Here is a 23,571-nt window from a genome sequence, read left to right on the forward strand (position 1 = left end):
TATTTGCTTTGCACTAATAGTAATAACCGGCCAAACGACTTGGGCTGTCGATTATCAAGAGAGTGCTGTGTGCACGCCCCGTGTTTGAATTGCCACTGGACACACAGCAGCCCCGCTGACCCTCCCCGCAGGTCCCATCTACACTGAGAGTCTAGAGGCTGTGCCCCAGGTCACACGGCTGGTAAATGATAAAGCCGAGCTTCCGATGGAGCTGTTGGCTCCGAGGCCCACACTTACCATGTTTGTGCTACTACTTGTGTGGCCCTGGGTTTCCAATGTGCTACCTCTCTGCGGCGTATCCTACTATTGGTCTTAATATTTCGATTTTAGGTGAAAACCAATTCCTCCGGCAATTTTTTTCTTTTAGGTTATTAAGGTCTGTTCTTTTGCTTTTCCCAGCGTGCCATCCTCTTATTTTTATATGAGCATAGTTGTGTAGTTGAATAAACACAGCTACATTATGCGATTGACCTTCTCAAATGGTGGGACAGAAATTATTCTGACTTTGAGCTCCAATCCATTGTTCCCCTGTTGTGGGCAAACTCCAAAGCCTCTGAGTTTTGTCATTAAAACAATTAAAACTAGGACCAAGAGGGCAGCCCCAGTGGCTCAGTGGTTTAGCGCCGCCTTCAACCCAGGGCATGATCCTGGAGACCCGGGATTGAGTCCCGCGTCGGGCTCCCTGCATGGAGCCTGCTTCTCCCTCTGCCTGTGTCTCTGCCTCTCTCTCTCTCTCTCTCTCTCTCTCTGTGTCTCTCATAAATAAATAAAATCTTAAAAAAAAAGCAACAACAACTAGGACCAAGAGTCTGCTTGTGATTGAAGGTATAATTCAGGCGATCTTTGGCCGAAATATACCTTAAAACACTTTTCACCAGTAGATGGTAGAGGACTCCTGCCGTTCTGGAAATGGGGGAATGCTCTGGCCATACTCAGTTTACCAGCTATCACGGTTTTTGATCAGCTCTAACAAAAGAGAAGGGGTTCAGTCAGATGGATGGATGGACCATAGATTTTTTTTTTTTTTTTAAGAAGGAGAAGGGATATTAGAGATTATTTAGACAGATCTCATTTTAAAAGTAAGGATTTGTGGTCTCAGAGATGTAAATGACTTAGCCAAGGTCACCCATCCTAGCTAGTAGGACACATATTCTGCTCTGAATCCAGCGTTTATACCAATTTCTGAGTCGGTATAAGCCAATCCAGGGACTGGGCACGGCTCTATTGCCATGGCTTTAGGGTCTAGCCAGAAAGTAAGCCTACAGTATTTACACTATTTCCTTTCTTTTTAGATCTTTAATGAAGTTTGCAGCCAGAAGAGGCAAACAAATAACATGCTGGCTTTCTTAGGTCCCTTCATCCATTCGTGGATAATTACCAACCTAGAACCAGGAGCACATTTTAAGAAGGGTCTGGTGATAACTTTCAGTTCTATGTTGGTGGAGAGAGTCTCTCACTGAAGACTCTCCGAGATCATGTGGTCCGGACAGCAGTCCCTTTAATGCTCAGGCAAATAAAATCTTAGTTTGAAGGCAGAAGAGAAAGGAAAAAAAAAAAGGAGCAAATAAGTATCCCAGCAGCAAACCTGAGACAGTGTTTTTGATTATCTCCAAATGATTATCCACATATTAACTTTGATTATCCTCTAGTATATGTGAAATACTGAATTTAAAAACAGGGCCGTAAACAGATTTGGTCTCATGTAGCTGCAGCTCACTGATGCCACAGCTTCATTTTAGAACTGAGTGTCCAGGTGCTAAGAATTAATTAATTAACAATGATACATCCTACTGAGCTTAGTTTTATACATTTTTGAAGGTAGTTTTTTTTTTATTTTTTTTTAAGATTTTATTCATTTATTCATGAGAGACACAGAGAGAGAGGCAGAGACCCAGGCAGAAGGAGAAGCAGGCTCCATGCAGGGAGCCCGATGCGGGACTCTTGATCCCGGGTCTCCAGGATCGTGCCCTGGGCCAAAGGCAGGCGCTAAACCACCCGGACTGCCCAGAAGGCAGTTTTACTAGTTTGAGGGTATATATAATGTTCAGGATTCTTATAAAGCACGTACTTGACAGAGACGTGTCATATACTATGTCTCTTAAATGAACAGACTCATTACCACTCGTTAATTAGATTTATTCTGTATTGCAACAGACCTAGAAAAGATTAGTCTTTAGAAGGCACGAACATGTCAAATTGTCACAGCTGATTTTGAGCTTTATTTGTATTCAAAGGCTTCAGCTAAGAAAACAACCCCGAATCCTTATTCTAACCATCATTTGGTGAGCATCTGCTGTGTTATGTCATCTGCTAACTTTGATATCATCCTCTATCATATTTTATCCATGAAATTGCTCACTACTCTAACAGATGGATGTTAGCGTCCCCATTTTACAGATGAGGAAACGGAGGCTAAGAGCTTAAGTGAGTCTCTAAGGCCTGATAGAGCCAGAATTTTAACTCTAGTCAATTTGACTGTAAAACTACTATAATTGTTACTAATTTTTTTTCTTGCACTCTCCATTCTGTTTCTTCAGAGGATTATGTTTGCTATGCCCATGGTCTGATATCTGATTACATCCCTAAAGAATTAAGTGATGACTTAGCAAAATATTTAAAGTAAGTATCATTCATCTTTAGTTATAATTAGGAAGTGCCTTGGTGCTTCTTGGTTCCCCAGCAGGTTCCTTTAAAGCTTATCACATCACTGTTTCAGATAAGAAATTATTCTTGAGTTACATCCTAGGCTTTGTGGTTTGAAGGTGACTTTTAATAGACACTGATTTATTGGAACAAATTGATGTGATGCATACTGATTGAGGAAACTAGTGAGCATTAGGACTGGAATCGCGAGTTGCTATGATTGTAGAGGGTAAACGGTATAAAATTTTATCCCCAGTTAGACTTTACTAATTTGGTTCCACGTGATCATTTTAAGCGAAATAAAGTTTAGAAGAAAACAATAGATGGCATGTAGAATATATTTTTTTTTAAGATTTGTTTTTGTAATTTGAGAGAGAACAAGAGTGGGGGGGGGGGCAGAGGGAGAAGGAGAAGCAAACCCCCCCCCCCCCAACACTCTGCTCAGCAGGGAGCCCGACCTGAGGCTGGAGCCCAGGACCCTGGGATCATGACCTGAGCCAAAGGCAGAGGCTTAACTGACTGAGCCATCCAGGCGTCCCTAGAATATTTTTGAAAATTACATTTAAAGGTTTTGTAGCATTTTCACGGTCGTTAGACGTTGGCCAAGTACCTCTATTGTGCCCAGCACTTGGAACTCAAATGATGAAACACAATCTGTGTCTGAAGGCTGAAAAGGGGTTTAAGAACGATTTGATTTGTGGCTTGTCCTTCATAAAGATATTTAATATAATATAAAGACTTTACCTTAGGCTGAAAGGAATGTGTTTCTTTTCTAGATTTTAGCAACTATTGTTAAGATTTTATGGGTGTGATAATAGCTTTTCCTGATTCTTATAATAGCTTTCCCCTCTGATACGTGAAGATAAAGCAACTTCTTAATAGATATATAGTTGCTGTTTTTAGCAAACTGCATAGGTCCTACTTTAAAAAACAATGAGTGGAAACTAGTTTCCATAATAGGTAAAGTGTTTCTGAAAGCCTGCTTTAAATTGATAATGCTATCTTTCTGTTTAATATTTCCCTGGGTTTCTCAGTGCCTGTTTGTCTCATTAGAGACCTAGATCTTTGTACTCCTGTTATTTCTTAAATTCCTTTCTTTGCTCAGAAGTGATTAGCTTTTGGTTAAAGATTTGGAGAGAAAGACATGTCAGTTAAACTTCTCTTTAACTGAAGAAAGGTCAAGTTTGTCTGACTCTTTGTTAGGCAGTTAAAATAATTCTCACTTTTAAATATACGCTGGATTCCATTGTATGTCAAATACATTGTATTTAAATAAAAAAATATATATGATGGATTCATCACTAATGAAGGGAGAAATACAACATTTATGCTAAATTTATGGAGACTAAAGAAGAGCAGTTCCACTGTAACAAGTGAGTCCTAATTTTATTTTATTTTATTTTTTAGTTCAGACAATTCCAATATGAGAAAAATGAAGATTTTTTTTTCATTTAGAGAAACGTCATTCTTTCCACCGAGATGGTTTACACTAGGACACCGGGGGGTGAAGCTAGTCCAAGAAAGTCTCATTACTAAGTCCTAAGGTGACCCAGTCTCTCTGTTTGCTTGTCTATGAAAAACCATGACTCTGATTCTTATTTTTGACTCCTCAGGCTTCCAGAACCTTCAGTTCCATTGCCAAGCCCTCCATCAAAGGTAAGGAGCTGTGACTAAAGATCTTTGGGGGATTTGGATAAATATTACATTTTTACCACAGAGGTAGAGTGTGCTCTAGTACATTGTAAAGCCTACTGAGTCCTCCTTGGGTGGAGTGACGCTGGGTGAATTAAAGATTATAATGAGCTCTCCATCGATATTCTTTTATTTTTGTAGATTTTACCTGAATGATAAAAACAGTGCTGCGAAAACCAAGTTAAGAGTCGGTTGTAGCCAGAAACCTACCGTAAAAACCTTACAGATATATAATTAAAATCCAGCCAGGTGCTGTAATTAGCTCTCTTAATCGTCAGGAATACTCGATGTATAACAAAAACTCATTTTGCCAGATCTAATTGTTACTGGCACAGAGGTGAACACAGCATGATTTTTTTTTTTTTTAAAGATTTTATTTATTCATGAGAGACACAGAAAGAGAGAGAGGCAGAGACACAGGCAGAGGGAGAAGCAGGCTCCATGCGGGGAGCCCAACATGAGACTCTATCCCGGGTCTCCAGGATCATGCCCTGGGCCGAAGGCGGCGCTAAAAGCATGATTTTTGCAACACAAAGAATCCTTTGAGCTAGGGGAGCCAAGCTTCTTCCCCCCCAAAACACACCCCTGCTTGGAATGATCAAGGCAACTTGTGTATTGCAAAAAACCCTTCCTCTTCCAGACTTTCTCAGACTCCTGCCCACGGCTCCTCTGCTCCGTGGGCTGCGGTTTGTGTCTGTCTCCTGGAGGGGGAGAGCAGAGGAGTCGGCCATACACCACCCCGATGGCAAACTGCGGGGTCCCTCCGTCCCCCAGACCCTCGAGGAGCGCTTCTCGGAGGCAGAGAAATAGAGACGTGCGCCGGTGTGTCGCTGAGGTCCCTCCCCGCCAGCGGGGTACCGGCTCCTTGAGAATGGAAAGGGGACACGCTGTGGGTGTTAGGGAATGTTCCTTTCCCTGCCTTCCACGTGGCCAGCGTGCTTGGGTTTCGTTGTTTTGGGTTTGGTTTTTTTGTTTTTTGTGGGTTTTTTTTTTTTTGGTTTTTTGGGGTTTTTTTTTTTTTTTTTTGGTATCCTGTCCCGTTTGGAGCACTCGTTACTTCGACTTTTGAGAAGGATGGAAAGTTTCAAGCGCATCGACGGTAGCCGTAGGCCGTCACCAGCAGCTTGTCAAAGGAGGGCCATCCTCTCTGGAGGGGAATAGCACGGGGCGGGGGTCAGCTGCTGCAAGACCCGAGGTCGTGAGGGGTCAGAGCCGTGTCCTTCCCGTGGCAGTTCATCCCCGACAGCCGCTCTCGGGACAGAGACCTGATTGCCCTGTGACACGAGGCGGAGGAGCGTGTCTGTTTCGCTCCTCTCCCTCCAGAAGCGACGCATCTGTCTTTCTCCCAGATGTCTGCCTTCCGTAGTAACTTCGAGGCCCTTCGAGAGGGGACCTGCGCCCGTTCTGGAAGCCTTCGGCCCTTGGTGCCGTCCTCGGTGGTGCATTCCCTACCTTCACTTTTAACCCGGTTTTCTGTTTTCTTAATTTCCAGACCTTAAAGTGCTTGTGATGTCCTTGGGTATGATTTAGATCAGGGGTTGGCAGCCTTGGTCTGTAAAGGCCGGAGAGTGGCCATCTGAGCCCCACGGAGCCCATGGCCTCTGTCCCCAGCCCCCACTCTGCTGTGCTAGCAGGGAGGCCGCCACCCATGATTCATGGGCCTGTGGACCTTAATGTGTTTTGCACTATTTCCTTACTATCACACGTTTGCGTGGGCCGAAGCCCAGCGTCCCACCCCGCCCTCGCCCCTTTCTGTCGTTTGAGTGGACGGCTGGCGGCCGGCGGGGCGGATGCAGTCAGCGGGTTGGGGACACCTGAGCTCCTCCTTGCAGACCATCGTTAAGGATAAGAACCCCCTGACACTAACTCCTGTGGTACTGGGCCGTTCTTTCACTCCTTCTCCAGAACTGTACCCGTTACCCATTGAGTCATAGCCTTTGTTGCTGTCTTTCTGAGCCTTTTTTTCCTGTTTCTTCTGAAACTTTCCCCTAAATCTGTAGCAGTTTGGGCGTTTTTTGTTTTTGTTTTTTTTTTTTAAATAGTCTCCATGCCCAGCGTGGAGCCCAAACACGGGCCTTGAACCCATGACCCTGAGGTTGAGACCAGAGCTGAGACCAGGAGCCAGACACTTAACCAACTGAGCCACCCAAGGACCTGATCTGGTTATTTAAATAACAAAAATTAAAATAAGTGTAGAAATGAGGATTCCTCTGAACATATTCGGCGCATGCTGTGAATAACTGGAGAAAGGTCAGTGCTGAGGCCCCTCCAACATAGTTTTCTTTTTGATGAGCTGATAACCGGTGTCTTGCTTGATCCGGAGCCGTCAAAACCCTTGGACAAGTCAGTCATCTTATTAAACAGTGTATGCTTATTAAGAAGCACTTTTCGTCTTAAATCTTGTCTTGAACGTTTTCCATCGGACTTATCAGCGAGAAGCGAGCGTGCCCAACTGGACAGCACATCTGTAGTAGAACGTTTTACCATAGAGGAGAGCAGACCGTCTTAGGACTTCAAGCCTTCTGCAGGCTTTTTTTTTGAGGTTTTTTAATTTACTTATTCATGAGACACAGGCAGAGGGAGAAGCAGGCTCTGTGCGGGGAGCAGATGCGGGACTCGATCCCAGGACCCCGGGGTCACGCCCTGGGCCGAGGGCGGCGCTCCACCCCTGAGCCACCCAGGCGTCCCTGCCTTCTGCAGTGCGAGGCCATCGTAGCCTTCATCTCTACTCCCTGTGAGATCCACTCTCCTTCTCTTTTGCATAAAAATAAGCATCACCCACCTAAATGCCCTTTACTGACCTTAATTCAAATAGAAATCTGTATTCTTCTGAACGTGGCTTGGATGCGCACTATGTGGGCAGGTAGTCCGTTGGTGATGAGCTAGGCTTTCTCCCTTGAAGATGCGTTTGCGGGGAGGTTGCTGTGTGACCAAGAGAAGGCCCGCCCCGCCGTGTGACGTGACGGATTTCCAGGATGCCCCTCTGTGCTTTACGGTGAAGAACTTCAAGGCCTGCCGTCGCATCCCCTTGGCCTCACACACGTGCCATGGCGTCTTTTAACGCCTACTCCGCAGTTCTATGCTTTAGCAGATGCTGGGTTAGGAAGAGGGAAGCTGGGAACAAATCCGCCTTTGCTGGGGGAGACCCACAGTGTGTCTTGTCCACCCCGTGTCTCCACAGAGAGCTTGAGGATCTGCAGAAACCCAGGCTGTGGCCACTGTGCCGTCAATTCTCCGTGTTGAGCATCAAGACTTAACTGCCCTGCTACGTGCCTCTCACGTAGTAAATAAGTCCCAGTCCCTTCAGTTATGTGAACATTAAGGCCACAGACCTAGCTCCTGACAAGGTTCTCGCATTCATGGGTGCAAAGTGCTCAGGAGGAAGGTGGAAACAGGAAGGAAAGGCGGAACTAGTTGCATTGGGCCTCATGGAAAGAGCCCTTGTACAGCAATGGAGACCTTACCCCCGGCCTCTGCGAAGTGGCCTTCGGTCGTGCGTTTAATCTCTCTGTGCGTCCTCGTCCTGCTGGCTGCTCACCTTGCAGGGTTGTCCTCGTGTGGACAAAATGAGATAGTTGAGTTGAAAGGAGGTAAGAGTGAGGCTATACAAAAATGGTGATAAGAGATAATTTCGTGCCTTATTGCTTTTTTTTTTTCATGCCTTATTCCTAAACGGGCATCACACCAACCCAGAAGGTGAGCCAAGTGGTGGCTCCAGCTGGACACCTGGCCCCCTTCAAAGAATTTCTTGTCTTTGACTTCTGTGCCCGCCTTCACCCTCCTAGACTGTCCTCGAAGCCGGCAGTCACCCAGGTGCCCCCTCATGCTGCTATGAACAGAATCCATGAGCAGCACCGCTCGGCTGCCCGTGGGCCGGGTCATGGACCCCGTCGGACGGCCCCGCCTCACGGCTGCCGCTCAGGGGGTATCTGCGGCTCGCTCTCCCACATAATTGGCGAAATGCAAAGTGGGCCCCTTGCAGGGTCTGCTCTTCCCTTTGGCCTTGACCAAAATGACCTGTATAGTCTTTTTTTTTCTTTTTTTTTCGTATAGTCTTTAAAAAAAAACAAATTGATGTGTTGAGGTAACATTTGACATCACTTCCCTGCTCTAACATTGCAGAAAGTAAAGGTATCTGATGAGCCCATAGAAGCAAAAGAAGATTACACTAAGTTTAACAGGAAGGATTTGAAGACTGAAAAGGTATGTGTGTCCCGCCGTCGTGGCCTGTTCCTGGATCCAGTTAGGCGATCTGCGCGAGGACATCCGGGAATGTGCTTGACTGTGATTGTATAATTTTGTGGGTTTTTTTTAAATTTTAAATTATAGTTTTGTGATTTATTTTTTTCACATTTTTTTTAAAGATTTTTTTAATTTATTCATGAGACACACAGAGACAGAGACAGGCAGAGACACAGGCAGAGAGAGAAGCAGGCTCCACGCAGGGAGCCCGATGTGGGACTCAATCCCAGGTCTCCAGGATCACGCCCTGGGCCAAAAGTGGCGCTAAACCGCTGAGCCACAGGGGCTGCCCTAATTTTGTGATTTAATGCAAGGATTAGTAACTTGCATTTCTGTGACTCAGTGATTAAGTCACAGTTGTGAACGACAGCGAATATATCAAGCCGGGAAGGCTTTTTCCCGGATCAAGGTGGGGCGGTACACGTAGCAAGAGCATGCCGGACTCTGTCCTCAGAGGGGCGCAGAGCGAGGGAGCTGTGCTTCCTGGAAGCTTCCCAGAGCTTCTGACGATGACGATAGTCCTTAGTCACCATCCAGCAGTCACCCCAGCAAATATTTTCATGACCTTTCTTACAAAGTTTTATCTGATCCATACATTCTAAATGCATGCATAGCTTTTAAAATTGGCATTTTAATATTTACAGTTTGGGGTCTCCTCTCTCTCAGTTAGCATTTCACTGTATTGTGAAAATGTTTACGTGTCATGAGGCATTCTGTGACAACCTTCATGGTCTCATGATATTCAGTCATTTATTTTATTTCGCCATAAGGTATATGATCTATTTACTAGCTCCCTTAGTTTTGGACACATGGGTTATTCTGCCTTTTCTATTTCTTGTCCTAATGAAGTGATAAATGTTATAGTCTGTATCTCTGGTTATCTCATTAGACACAATTTAGAACTAAGAAAGAGTAAGAGCTTAGAAAACATGAGCTCTGTGGAAAAAAAAAAAGGAAAAAAAAAGAAAACATGAGCTCTTTCCATGATTTTTGAGATAATATATAAATATATGTGTGTGTGTACATATATAGGATTGTGATTTGAGACAATATATAAATATATGTGTGCACATATATAGGATTGTGGTTTTATATATTTATTATATATAATCATATGATTTTGTCATATAATCATATACATGACTATAAAACATGTAAATCATGTGGAAGGAGCTCATGTTTATATATGTGTGTAAATATATGTTTATGTATGTGTGTGTATACATGTTATATAAACTGTATATATATGCACATATGTATGTGTATATGTATATAAACTGCTTTCCAAAAATGTAGAAATTTGTATTCCCAACCATCATTGCTGTTGAGCATTCATCTTGCTTTGTTGACAACACTGAATATTATCTTTATTCTTGAAATTTTTGACTCTCTAATTAGGCTGTATTTCTCTGACGAGAAAAGTTAGTTGTTGTTTTTTCCAAATGATTGTGGTCCATTTGCATTTCTGCAAATTGTCAGTCCATGTCCAGTGCCTGTTTTTCGTATTGGAATACTAGGGTTTTTCTTGTTGATTTTTAAGAGCCTATTCTAGATTAGGAATTTAACAACACTTCATGACATACAGGGTACAAATAATTCCCTAATTGGCTTTTAGCCTTTTTATTCTATTTTTTTTTAAACAGTTGTAAGTTATTCTGAGGATTAAATGTAGGAAATGTTTTTCCTTGTGATTTTCTCATTATTTTTATGCTTAGAAAGACCTTGCCTGCCCTAAGATAAATTAACTTCCTCCTAAATTTTATTTTTTTTATTATTTTTTAAAGATTTTATTCATTTATTCATGAGAGACACAAAGAGAGAGGCAGAGACACAGGCAGAGGGAGAAGCAGGCTCCATGCAGGGAGCCCGACGTGGGACTGGGACTCGATCCTGGGTCTCCAGGATCATGTCCTGGGCTGAAGGCAGGTGCCAAAAGGCTGAGCCACCCAGGGATCCCCTTCTCCTAAATTTTAACAGCAGTTACCCGCTCCTTGGCATTTAACGTTCATCGGTTTGACTCTTGGGGCTCTGCGTAACGTATCTGGGCAGGCCACGTCAGGGGGTAATCCAAGTTGAGACTTGGCAAGATAGGGAGCATTCTGGACGGCTTCCGTAGAGGGCCGTTCCTGAGTTCCTCCATGGAATTGTTTCTGCCCCCACCCTTGTGACGGCTGCTTTTTGTCCCGTCTACCTGGGCACAGTCCCAGGAACTGAGAGGTTGGGCCAGGGTGTCAGCTGAATTCGGGGGATAACTCGTCTCGAGGAGACTGTCACTTTGTCCCATCCAGGCAAAAAACAAGCCCCTGAAATGGGGCCGAATATGAGAAGCAAGATGCCAGGGACCATGCCCCGTGCCCTTGGAAGGTTCTCCGGCAGAGGCTTCGCCCCACGGCGCTCGGGGGACAGAGGGCTTGGCTTCGGCTTTGCCGAGTCCCACCCCGTGTGGCCCTGCTGCTCTTTAGCCTCTGGCACGTGGGTCCCAGGACGGAGCCAGGCAGTGACCGGCAGGGGAGCGGCCTTTAAAAGGCAGGGCTCCTCCAAGGCAGCCTTTTGAAAAGTCTCCCTTTGTTGGAAGAGGACCGGGGCGGTCGCCCTGCTGGTCCCCATGCTCCCGGGTACGGGTTGTCTGGGATACAGCAGCTGTCCTAGGCCCCCGTGGCTGCCCTGGGCCCCCGAGAGCAACGCAGCGGCGCCCGTTGTGCACCCGTCATCACGCCGCAACACGCTGTGACCCCCCCAGTCGCTCCCAGTCTCTTTGTTGGCGCTACTGGGCTAATAGGCCCTTCCTCCGGAGCCGTCCCCCCAAAGTCAACCACGGGTCGTAACGTTCCACCCTCAGAGGGCAGAGGTTTGTCTCCTGCCTGTTGCTCCAGACTTTATGTCTTGGGTCTAAACTCGGAATGGAAATCAGAACTTAAAAAAAAAAATCATCATCATCATCATCATCATCATCATCATCATCATTGCTCCCTTATGAAACACGTTAGCAACAAATACATGAACCTTGAGACATGCATGGTCTTGTCTGATTTGCATGTACGATTCATAAATGTTACATTTGTAACAATTTTTCTCTTATTTTCCTTAACAGAAAAATAGCAAAATGACTGCAGCTCAGAAGGCTTTGGCTAAAGTTGACAAGAGTGGAATGAAAAGTATTGATTCCTTTTTTGCTACGAAAAATAAAAAAAAAATTGAAAAGATCTGAAACTTTGACAATGAAATCTAGCAAAATTATTTGCCTTTTACATGTTCCTTTTTTGTCCTTCCCCCACACCAATGTACCTCCTGACTTAATTACTGCCTTTTGGAGGAAAAAAAAAAAAAAATCAAGGCAATTTTCAGAGTCAGACATTTCCTGGGATTTGATTTTTGTCTTTCTGAACAAAATGTGGGAAAGTCATTGTGTAACTCTGTGGCCTGTGGCCTTCAGAGTTTTGTTTGACATCATGAAAAGTAATCAAGTGAATAGAGTTATCCTCTAGCTGGCATCCTGGTTTTTGCTCAATAAACTGACATGTGACAATATTTGAGTGTGTGCCTGTTACTTTATGCCGCTTTGCCACACGGTGCCTATAGCAGTATGGTTTTCAGCGCACTGACAGCAATCAGCAGCTGTCGGGGAGACTACTACCTCCTAAAAGCCATTTGTTTTCAGTAAATCTTCTGTTTAATATTTTCTGTTTTATGAATACATGTTTGTTGTAGAAAATAGGGAAAGGCGTAAAATTAAAGTGGTAATCTCCCAACTTGACACTACCCAGAGATCATATATGGCACATGTTCTTATAATAATAATTTTTTAAGGAATCGTAATACTAATTTTATCATCTTCTTTCTTGACACTTTATTTTGGGAGCATCTTCCCAGGCTACTAAAGTATTCTTCATAAATACGCTTTTTTTTAATGCTGGTCATTTTTAATTATTTGGATATTTGATTATTTAATGACCATGACCCTATTTTGGACATTTACATTACTTACAAATGTTCACTGTTTGAAGAATCAGATTATAAGTAAATGTTTGTTCACATCTTTAATTGCTCCCTTAGAATAGATTTTTAGATGTGGACTTGCCAGTTTATAACTGAATTTTCCGAATACATACTTCTGGGAAGATCATTCACAGAAAGGGCGCGGGATCGTGCCCTGTAACCCATGGTGGTTTCAGTTCTTATTTACTAAGAACTAGCTTTGAATGTTATCTTTGCAAATAAGTGGGAAAAAAGCATTTTATTCCCTGATTAGTAATAGTATTGAACATTTTTTTCACATTTACTAAACCATTCATCGTCTTACAGAGAGTTATCTGTTAAATTGTGAAAGTATCAGGATTTTTCTTACAGACTCTAGAGATACTCTAAAACTTAAGGACATTAATTTTTGTCCACCATGTTCATTATAAATTTTTTTCTTGGTCCAAAAGTGGTCTTTAATTTTTGTGTATGTTTTAGTTTTGGTCATGGAGTTGTTTTTGGGTTTTATGTATGTGTATATATATGTATATGAATATATAAATATAACTGGTATATTTATATATGTTTTTATGCGTATAAACTTCTCCTTTACATTGATGTTGTACTTAGATGCTTCCCTTTGCAGGAAAGTTAACCAGTCACTTACTTTTCTTCTAAATTTTTAATAATTTTTTGGTTTATATTTAATGACAAATCATCTGCAGAATTTGTGTTTAAATATGCTGTGAGATAAAGCTCTAATTTGATTGTTTTCTCACCTGTTGATTTTTCCGTGAGAGCTGTACAATTATTTTCTCAGGTTCTAAGAGTAAGTTCCAATGGGATTTTTATTGAGATTTTGTTAGACACATAAGTTATTTAGGGGAGAGACACATGTTTATAAAATTCCTTGTTTTTACTCAAGAATATTGTATTTCTCTATATTTGCTAGAATCCCAACCATACTTTCACTAATATTTGGTTCTTCATCTTCTTATAGGTTCTAGATACTTCTTTTTAGCCATATGTTTAGGTATTTTTGTTGCTATTAGTAAAATCTACTTTTTTAGTTAGATCTTCTAACTGGCCACTTTGTGGTAAAGTTTTACATTTCTATATAGTTATCTTTTATTTTTTTTTCTATATAGTTATCTTTTAAATAACCAATTTACTAAACTTGTTTATTATAAATTTAAACTTTATTATATTCATATTGGGTTTTTGGTGTATAAGGTATGTAATCTTTGAAAAATTGTGTACAATTCTAATAGTTACACCTCTTTTATATCTTTCATATCCCTTTACATGGGTGAGAATACCTGGAACAGTGTTGAAGAGTAATAATAGTAGCTGTTCGGACTGATTTGTGATTTGATTCATGTACGTCACCATCCTGACACTAGCTGTTAATATGATAAAGAATATTTATTTTTGATATTTCATTTCATACTTGGTTTCTTTAAAGTTTTATTTAGTAAGTGTCGGTTGTTATCAAATATGTTTCTGGCACCTCTTGAGATGACGAGAGAGCTTTCGTTGAACTGTACTTCAGTTTGGTGATAAACCCTCCTTGACGTTAGATAAGGGATACCAAGTGTCTGCTTCCAGTCTAGCCATGTCAAATCTAGTTGTAATTAGCTTTTCTGGGCTCTTCCTTAGAATTTTTGCCTCTATATATTCAAAAGCAATATTGTAATTAGGTTAAGTGTCAGAATTATGCTGCCTTTCCATCTTGACCCGTGTTCCGGAAGGAATAATTTTGCATAGAAATATTCTGTTATTGGACCATATTGAAGGAGACTTTAGGTAAAATCATCTAGCACGGAGACGTCTTTTACATCGTCACAGTCTTTAATCTGGAAAAATCTTTATCTTACTCGACCTTGACATTACTGAAGAGTACAGGCCAATTACCTGCTAAAACGTTCCTCACTCTAAGTTTGCCTAGTGGTTGCTCTTGATTAGGTTTTGGCGATACACTATGGGAACCCACAGAGGTAACGGCGAGTCTTTCTCAGGGCAGCATCTCAGGAGCCACAGGGTGACTCACCAGGAGTGACGCTCACCTTGACTAAGGTGGTGGTAACCTTTGATACAGGTCTATCCACCGTAGAGTTATGACTTTTTTCCTTTGTAATTAATGGGTAATTTGCGGGTAAATGCTCTGGGGCTTTTAAGTATAGTCTCAACAAACATTCACCCTTGACAAAGTTTAGAATCAACGGGTGATTTTTCTAACTCCTTCATTTCTTCTGTACTTATTTTTTTTATATTTAGCTGGAATTTTTTTTTTTTTTGGAGGAATAGCTTTCCCTTCCTATACTTATTTATTCATTTATGAACTCATGTAAGTATGGACTTGTAGATTTTGTATTTTGTCCCGTGAGTTCTATGAAATTATTTTGTTGCTCACAATGACCCAGAAGGGCCAGTGGGAGCCCCTACTGGCTGGCTTCTGTATCTTTTTGGTGTGTTTCTGTCACTTTTTAATACTTCCTTTCTTCTTATGTGACAGGGTATTCCAGGCTCTGGTATCCTTTCTGCCCTTGCTGTGAATCTACCTTTTTCCTAAAAAGCCAGGATTCCTTTTCATTTAGAAACCACTGCCTATGCACAAGATGTGCTCCTCGCTTCTACCACCGTGTGTGTGGGTTTGCAGGTTTCTCTCATATTCCCAAGTCACCGAGAGTTTTGGTCAGGAATGGGTATTGACTTTTATCACCTATTTTTTTCCTCATTTATTGAGATGATCCCGTACTTTTCCTTCAATAAAGGTTTAGGTTTATGTTTTAGTATGTGAAGTATAATGATTGATTTTTGGAAGCTAAAATAACATTCCACTCCTGGGATAAACCGTACTTTGTTTATAGTGCATTATTCTTTCCCTACACAGTATTCTGTTTTAATTCCTCCTATTTTGCTAAGGATTTTTGTATCTCTGTTCATGAAGGATGTTGGTCTGTGGTTTTCCTTACTTGTAATAATTCCGTCTAGTTTTGGTATCAGGAGCAAAACTGACCTCAGAAAATGAATTGAGAAATATCCTCTCGTCACCTATTTTCTGAAAGAGTTTATAGGAGATGAGTAATTGTTTCTTCCTTTTACGTTGCACAGAATTCAACAAAGGAAGCCATTTGGGCCTGGAATTTTCTTTCTAGGAAAGTTTTTAATTACAAATTAAATTTCTATAATACATATAGAGCTATTCTAATTTTCTTTTGATGTGTGTGTGCCAGTTTTAGTAATTTATATCTTTTAAGAAATGTGTCTGTTTCATCTGTGTTGTCAAATTTATTGGCATAAGTTTTGTCTCATGTATCTATTATCTTTTTTTATATCTGTGGATATGTAGTGATTTTCTTTTTTTTTTCATACCTGATTGGTCATGTGTATCTTTTTGTTTTCTTGGTTAATCCAGCTAAATATATATATATTTTGTTTCTGCTTCTGTATAGATGCAGTATTTATTTGATGTTATTTATAAAGCATTTGAGATAATAGGACAGAACTTTTATTCAGTTAAATTTTGTACCTTTTCACAATGGTAATCATTTTTTTTTTAATTTAAATTCATTAACACAGAGTGTATTAGTAGTTTTGGAGGTAGAGGTCAGTGATTCATCAGTCTTACATAACACCCCGTGCTCATCAGATCATGTGCCCCCCCCACCACCAATGCCCGTCACCCAGTGACCCCATCCCCCTACCTCCTCCCCTCCAGCGACCCTCAATTTGTTTCCCATGATTAAGAGTCTCTCATGGTTTGTCTCCCTCTCTGGTTACATCTTATTCCATTTTACCCTCCCTTTCCCTGTGATCCTCTGCTTGTTCCTTAAATTCCACATAGGAGTGAGATCATGTGATAATTTTCTTTCTCTGATTGACTCACTTCACTCAGCTTCATACCCTCCAGGTCCATCCACATCGAAGCACATGGTGGGTATTTGTCACTTCTAATGGCTGAGGAATATCCCACTGTATTCAGAGACCACAGCTTCTCTATCCAGTATCTGTCGATGGACACAGAGGCTCCTTCCACAGTTTGGCTATTGTGGACATTGCTGCTGTGAATATCGCGGTGCAGGTGTCCTGGCGTTTCCCTGCATCTGTATCTTTGGGGTAAATCCCCAACAGTGCAATTGCGGGCTCGTAGGGCAGGTCTATTTTTGACTCTTTGAGGATCCTCCACACAGTTTTCCAGAGTGGCTGCACCAGGTCACATTCCCACCAACAGTGCACGATTTCTCCGCATCCTCTCCAACATTTGTGGTTTCCTGCCTTGTTAATTTTCCCCATTCTCACTGGGGTGAGGTGGGATCTCATCATGGTTTTGATTTGTATTTCCCTGATGGCCAGTGATGTGGGACATTTTTTCATGTGTCTGTTGGTCATTTGTGTGTCTTCTTTGGAGAAATGTCTGTTCACGTCTTCTGCTCATTTCTTGCCTCGATTACTTGTTCTTTGCAGTTGAGTTTGATAAGTTCTTTATAGATTTTGTATCCTAGCCCTTTATCTGATAAAAACATTTGCAAATGTCTTCTCCCATTCTGTACATTGTCTTTTGGGTTTGTTTTGTCCTTTGTCGTGCAAAAGTTTTTTATCTTGATGAAGTCTCAATAGTTCATGTTTGCCTTTGTTCCCTTTGCCGTGGGAGACACGTCTAGTAAGAGGTTGCTGGGGCTGAGGTCACAGAGGTTGTAGCCTGTGTTCTCTAGGATTTTGATGGATTCCTGTCTCACATTTAGATCTTTCATCCATTTTGAGTTTATCTTTGTGTCTGGTGTAAGAGAACGGTCTAGTTTCGTTCTTCTGCACTTGGCTGTCCAATGTTCCCAGCACCATTTGAAGAGACTGTCCTTTTCCAGTGGATCGTCTTTCCTCCTTTGTCAAATATTAGTTGACCATAGAGTTGAGGGCCCACTTCTGGATTTTCTATTCTGTTGCATTGATTTTTGTGTCTGTTTTTGTCCCAGGACCACACTGTCTTGATGACGACAGCTTTGTGTAGTACAACTGAAAATCCAGCCTTGTGATGCCCCCGGCTCTGGTTTTCTTTTTTATCTTTCCCTGGCTATACTGGGCCTTTTCTGGTTCCATACAAATTTTAGGATAATTTGTTCCACCTCCGAGAAATGTTGATGATATCTTGGTAGGGATTGCATTGACTGTATAGATCGCTCTGGGAAGCATAGACATTTTCACAATATTTGTTCTTCCAGTCCATGAGCATGGAACGTTTTTCCATCTCTTTGTGTCTTCCTCAATTTCTTTCATGAGTATTGTATACTTTTCAGAATATAGATCCTTTACCTCTTTGGTTAAGTTTATTCCTAGGTGTATCTTATGTTTTTTGGCATAATTATAAATGGGATTAACTCCTTAATTTCTCTTTCTTCAGTCTCATTGTTAGTGTATAGAAATGCCACTGACTTCTGGGCATTGATTGTGTATCCTGCTACACTGCCGAATTGCTGTATGAGTTCTAGCAATCTTGGGGTGGAATCTTTTGGGTTTTCTATGTACAGTATCATGTCATCGGCAAAGAGGAAGAGGTTGATTTCTTCTTTGCCAATTTGAATGCCTTTTATTTCTTTTTGTTGCCTGATTGCTGAGGCCAGGACTTCTAGGACTATGTTGAATAGCAGTGGTGAGAGTGGACATCCCTATTGTGTTCCTGATCTTAGGGGAAAGGCTCCCAGTGCTTCCCCACTGAGAAGGATATTCGCTGGGGGCTTTCCTTCTGTGCCTACACTGTGCAAAGGTTTAATCAAGAAAGGATGCTGTGTTTTGTCAAATGCTTTTTCTGCATCTGTTGAGAGGATCATGTGGTTCTTGTCCTTTCCTGACCTCACACTTTTGAGACTAGTGGTCAGTTATTCTGTAAAAATGCCCTTCAGTTTTTGAAACTGCACTAATATCCCATTTCTCACATGGTTATTTTGTAATACTAGTAACCGGTGATTCTAATAACAACACACTCTGTACAACATCCATGTAGTAGCGCTGTCCTGAGCGTTTTGCTTGAATCCCCACAACAGCTATAGACGTAAGGCCGGGTAGTGGCCATAGGAGCCGGGATAGTGACAGCCAACCCCAAGGGCTTGCTCCAAATCCCGTGGCCCTTTGCTTCTCTTACTTACATTATTTATCTTTTTTATTAATGTGCTGACTGGGGGTGAGCTTCAAAATATCTCTGCAAACTACAAAACCACTCATGTACACACACAAGAGCCTCCAAAGTTTTTGTCAAAACATACATATTTCTGAAACATATCTCAGATTACCAACATTCTTTTCTTTTTTATGTCTGGTTTATCTTTCACTGAAATTTCCCCTACGTTCTGGCTCTCAGGCTCTGTCATCTTTCAAGGTTTGTACTTCTCGGTTGTGCACTCCTAAGGAGACGCGCCTCTGTCAGGTTTAATGTGGGTTTTGAGTGAATCCCACATCAAATCGAGTGAATCGAATTTTGCGAGCTCGGGAGTGTTTCCAGGCGCCACAGCCCATTCCCAGGATCGTCGTCCTCTGACGGGGAGATGTGGCAGGCGCGAGGACAATTTGGAAGTGAGGAACCAGAAAGTATCCGTTTACTTACCAAATGCACCTGTTGCTTCTCTTACATGCAAACTTGTGACAAGACCAGTAAACAGGCATCTTAATCTTTAAAAATGTGATGAAGTGGAAAAGGACTCCCCATGTTTCAAACGGAACTAAAGAGTTTACTCCTAAAGAGTAAAAGTAATCGGCCTAAAATGACCAATTATTTTAACGGAGCCAGACCCTGCTGCCCTGGCCGTGGTCCAGTCTGGGCTGAGCTGTGTGGGCCTGGGACCGGGTCACCAGGCTCGCTGGCCCACAGTCGCGTGTTCCCCGTGGGGCGAGACCAGGTCCCCGAGCGCCCCGGGGCCCTGCTGCCGGTGGAGCCTCAGCCCCCGCGGGAGGATACGCTCCGGGGCAGGGGACCAGCCAGGGTTTTGTCTCTGGCACCCCTCCAGCTCCTTGGGTGGCTCACCCCATCCATCGCCCGAAGGAGAGCTGGTGCCCGCCGTGTCCTGGTCCGTGTGGGTGTCCTGTCGCCGCTGCCCTTGCAGGGACAAAGAGACGCCAGTGGGAAGGCCTGGCGGCGGCTGCCCACATGTTCCACAGGCCCTGAGCGATTTTCATGGGGATGTACGTGCGTGACCATCGGGGACGGTACGGCTCCCGGGTGTCACTCCCCACTTCACAGCCCCGGAGGCCCACGTCGCGCCAGCACCCGCACCAGGCTCCCGCAGCTGGGCCTGAAGGCTGGGGACCGCCTGCCCTGACGTCACCTGATGCCTCGGGACAGCCCTGCGTGCAGGGCCCCGGGCAGGGAGGGGGCGCCGCGGCCTTGCTCGTGTCCTCAGCAGTGCCCATGGCCGGCCGCGCCCTGGGGGTCGTCACGGGCACCTACCGCCGTGGGCCATCAGGCGAGCAGAGACCCTCCCTGACGTTGACCGGCCCGCGTCTTCCCAAACCCTCGGAGCGGGCGGGAAAGGGGTGTCCCTGTTCCAGGGTGGTCCAGCAGGTGGCACAGCCTGAGGGCGCCAGGCCCACACTACCCTGGTGGCCTCCGCCCGGGCCTCGCCCCCTGGGTGCAGCTGTCACCGTCCTTCCCTCGGGAGCCTGCGTGCATTGTGAACCTTATTTTAAGGAAGGAAACATCAGATTCAGGAGCTTCAGCCTCTTGCTCTACCCAGGAGGGGTCCTGAGGCCTGGATGTCCTCGGGTGGGCCGCGGCCGGGCCTCCACTTGCTGGTGCGTTTGCACGTGGGTCTGTAACCCTCTTGTCGCCCGTTGGCCTCTACGAACTTCCGTTAGCAAATGGCATTTTGAGGCTGCCCGGTCGATGAAGACTATAGAAGAGGGAGGAAAGACGCCAGATGTGATTGATAGAGGAAGCGACCTCAGAGATGCTAAAAGGGTGGTTACCGCACACGTGTGTTTTAATCAGAAGACGTATAAAACTAATGTCCGTGCTCGCAAAAGAAAAAAGCCAAGGGGCAAGCTCAGATTCATTTACTCCTTTAAGGACATATACTGAGCGCCTGCCACGTGCCAGATGTTCCAGACACCAGAAATACAGCTGTCAGCGTGGCCAACAGATACCTACCTTCCAGAAGTTTCTGCTCTAGGGGCAGACGAGGGCAGGGGGTGAGAGTCCTGTGGAGGCAGGTGGTCATGGATGTCTAACCTCAATTTCTGAGTATGGTGCAGAAATCTGACTTCCATCCACTTAAAAATCTCTCTTTGGGAACATAATAGCTGCAGAGTACGTTGTGTTTGAGCTCGTATGCAGTCAGTGTGTCGTCATTAAATGTCAGAGGCACTCCCCAGAGGGCTGTTAGGGACCAACCACTTCCACCGGCAAGTCCCTACTTCCCTGTATTTTAATACGCTGGGGTCCACGTAAGGCCTCCTACTTTTTAAAAATTTTATTTATTTATTTTTTAAGATTTTATTTATTTATTCATGAGAGACATAGAGAGAGAGGCAGAGACACAAGCAGAGGGAGAAGCAGGCTCCAGGCAGGGAGCCCGATGCGGGACTCGATCCCAGGACCCCGGAGGGTCACGCCCTATGCTGAGGGCAGATGCTAAACCGCCGAGCCCCCCAGGGATCCCCAGGATCTCCCTTTTAAAAGAAAAAGAGTAGAAAGATAGTTTAAGAATTATGCATCTTAGGATGCATAATCCTAAGATTATGTGTTTTGTATTATGTATTTATTCTCATGTGTTTCTGATATTTTTGTTTTTTTTTCCGAAATGACGGCATTCATTCCATAAATTGGGGTGACCTTAGGTTTTTGTGTTTCACTCCATTTGAACAGCACAAAGAAAAATGCCCCCTCCCTACCCCCGCTCCTCCAGACTAAGATCAGCCCCAGAATAAGCTCAAGGAGGGAGGAACCCCGTCCCTTACCCGAGGTCTTCCCTCGGAAGCCAAAGTGTCGCAGCTGCTGTTGCTCAGGGCTCAACCAGCCCACCCTGCTCTGTTGTTCTGGAAGGTACAGACAGCCTTGGGGGTTCCAGGACTGCTCCTGCTCCCCAGAGTACAACATGTGTTTTCCTTTCCTCTCTAGGTGGCAGCACAAAGACAGAAAAGGGGCAAGTGACAGCAAAGCCTGGCTGCTTCTCCTCTAACTTCAGCCATTCTCAAGGGTGGCTAAGACTTTTTCTTCTGCACCTTCTAGAAATCCTGTAAATCCCAAAAGCTGTATTTTAAAGAACTAACCACTAACAATGCATTTCTTGGGTTCATACCACTGGTGCCTTGGGGGCAAGGCCCTGCCCTGGAGGCAGTTCTCTTGTGGAGCTTGAAAACCTGCGGAGGGCCCACAGCCTGAGGCACCAGCCTGTCTCCCAGTTTACCGTATGGCGCTTCGGACTTCAACACAGTGGGGGGGGGTTGGGGGCGGGTGGCTCACGGTGAGGCTGGGGCCTTTCTTCTTCTTTTTTTTTTTTTTTGCATATTAATTTTTTTACTGGAGTTTTATTTGCCAACATATAGCATAACACCCAGTGCTCATCCCGTCAAGTGCCCCCCTCAGTGCCCGTCACCCAGTCACCCCTACCCCCCGCCCTCCTCCCCTTCCACCACCCCTAGTTCGTTTCCCAGAGAGGAGTCTCTCATGTTCTGTCTCCCTTTCTGATCTTTCCCACTCATTTTCTCTCCTTTCCCCTCTATTCCCTTTCACTATTTTTTATATTCCCCAAATGAACGAGACCATACAATGTCCTTCTCCGATTGACTTACTTCACTCAGCATCACACCCTCCAGGTCCCTCCACGTCAAAGCACATGGTGGGTATTTGTCATTTCTAACGGCTGAGGCCTTTCTGAAGGCTGACCACATGGCCTGTCCTGCTTTCCCGGGGTGGGGTAAGCATGTTTTAGGAAGGTGTGTGCTGACCATACACACTTGATTCCACACCGGAAGCTTTGACGACCCAAGTTCCTACCCTTACTTTAAAAAAAAAAAAAGAAAGAAAGAAAAATCCCGACTTCTCTTTCCTCCTTACCAATTTGGCAGCTTCTAATTCAAAACAATACCCGACCATGTGCATTTTACAATCTGCTGGACTTACAAACATTGATTCTTTTTTTTTTTTTTTTAAATCTAGTATGGGCAGCCCGAGTGGCTCCTGGTTTAGTGCCTGCCTTCAGCCCAGGGTGTGATCCTGGAGTCCCGGGATCGAGTCCCACATCAGGCTCCCTGCATGGAGCCTGCTTCTCCTTCTGCCTCTGTCTCTGCCTCTCTCTCTCTCTCTCTCTCTCTCTCTGTCTCTCATGAATAAATAAAAATTTTTTTAAAAGAATATAAAAAATCTAGTATGTGTATTATTACTTTTTTTTAAGTGAAGACATAAGACATGGGGGAAAATGGGAAGTAGATGCTGGAAACTCATTTAGTGGGGATTCTGATGCACGGTGAGTATGTGTAGGGGGCAGCGGAGGGGTTTGTGCAAAAGTGCCCCGGGATCAGAGCTAGCTGGCTCACTTGACACACAAGAGGAATGGGGTTGAAGCCACTCAGTGGTCCTCCTGCATTCCGACAGGACCCCACACCTCTTCTTGCGGAAACAACTTTGTTTCTGACTCTCTAATTCCAGCAGGTAGGTGGAACGTGGTTCTGGAAAGTACTCTGTAACTTCTTACACATCTTTCACACGCGCAGAAGTTTCCATTGACCGTGAAGGACTTTCAGTATGCCGGAGCTCTGTAGCTTAATATTCCTGTGCTCCTCTTCGGGGACCTAACGCTAGAGAGTCAGCTGTGGAATTCAGGGGTACGCCAGGAGGGAGCCTCCGTGTGTTGGGAAGCACCTGTTTGGAATCCGGGCCATCGGGGTAAGAACCCAGAGCCTGACACCTAGGGCTTCACACAGTTGTGGAGTTAGAACCTGGCCTTTTCTGTCCCCTCCTTGCATCATCCCAAGCACTGTCCTCGGAGGCCAGGGTGTATTTTGATCCAAAGCAACTACCAACGACACTGGAGTTTTACTGCCAAGTGTGCA

At 44.0% G+C, this 23,571-nt stretch overlaps 1 protein-coding gene across 7 annotated transcripts in view; it reads left to right on the forward strand.

Moving 5' to 3' along the window:
- The window catches only part of RNASEH2B (ribonuclease H2 subunit B), a 161,649-nt gene extending 138,767 nt beyond the window's left edge, over positions 1–22,882 (forward strand). For 6 of the 7 annotated variants that reach the window (XM_072783224.1, XM_072783226.1, XM_072783222.1 and 3 more), the window contains 4 exons: positions 2,538–2,619; positions 4,257–4,299; positions 8,458–8,538; positions 11,669–12,105. In XM_072783224.1, coding sequence (XP_072639325.1) covers positions 2,538–2,619; positions 4,257–4,299; positions 8,458–8,538; positions 11,669–11,785 — 323 coding nt within the window. In that variant the 3' untranslated portion in view covers positions 11,786–12,105. Of the gene's footprint in view, positions 1–2,537; positions 2,620–4,256; positions 4,300–8,457; positions 8,539–11,668; positions 12,106–21,637 lie in introns of those variants that run through there. The other variant, XM_072783223.1, reaches the window with a different exon arrangement.
- Positions 22,883–23,571: the final 689 nt, after the last annotated feature.

The sequence above is a fragment of the Canis lupus genome, chromosome 17 (genome assembly GCF_048164855.1).
Source record: "Canis lupus baileyi chromosome 17, mCanLup2.hap1, whole genome shotgun sequence".
NCBI lineage: Eukaryota > Metazoa > Chordata > Mammalia > Carnivora > Canidae > Canis > Canis lupus.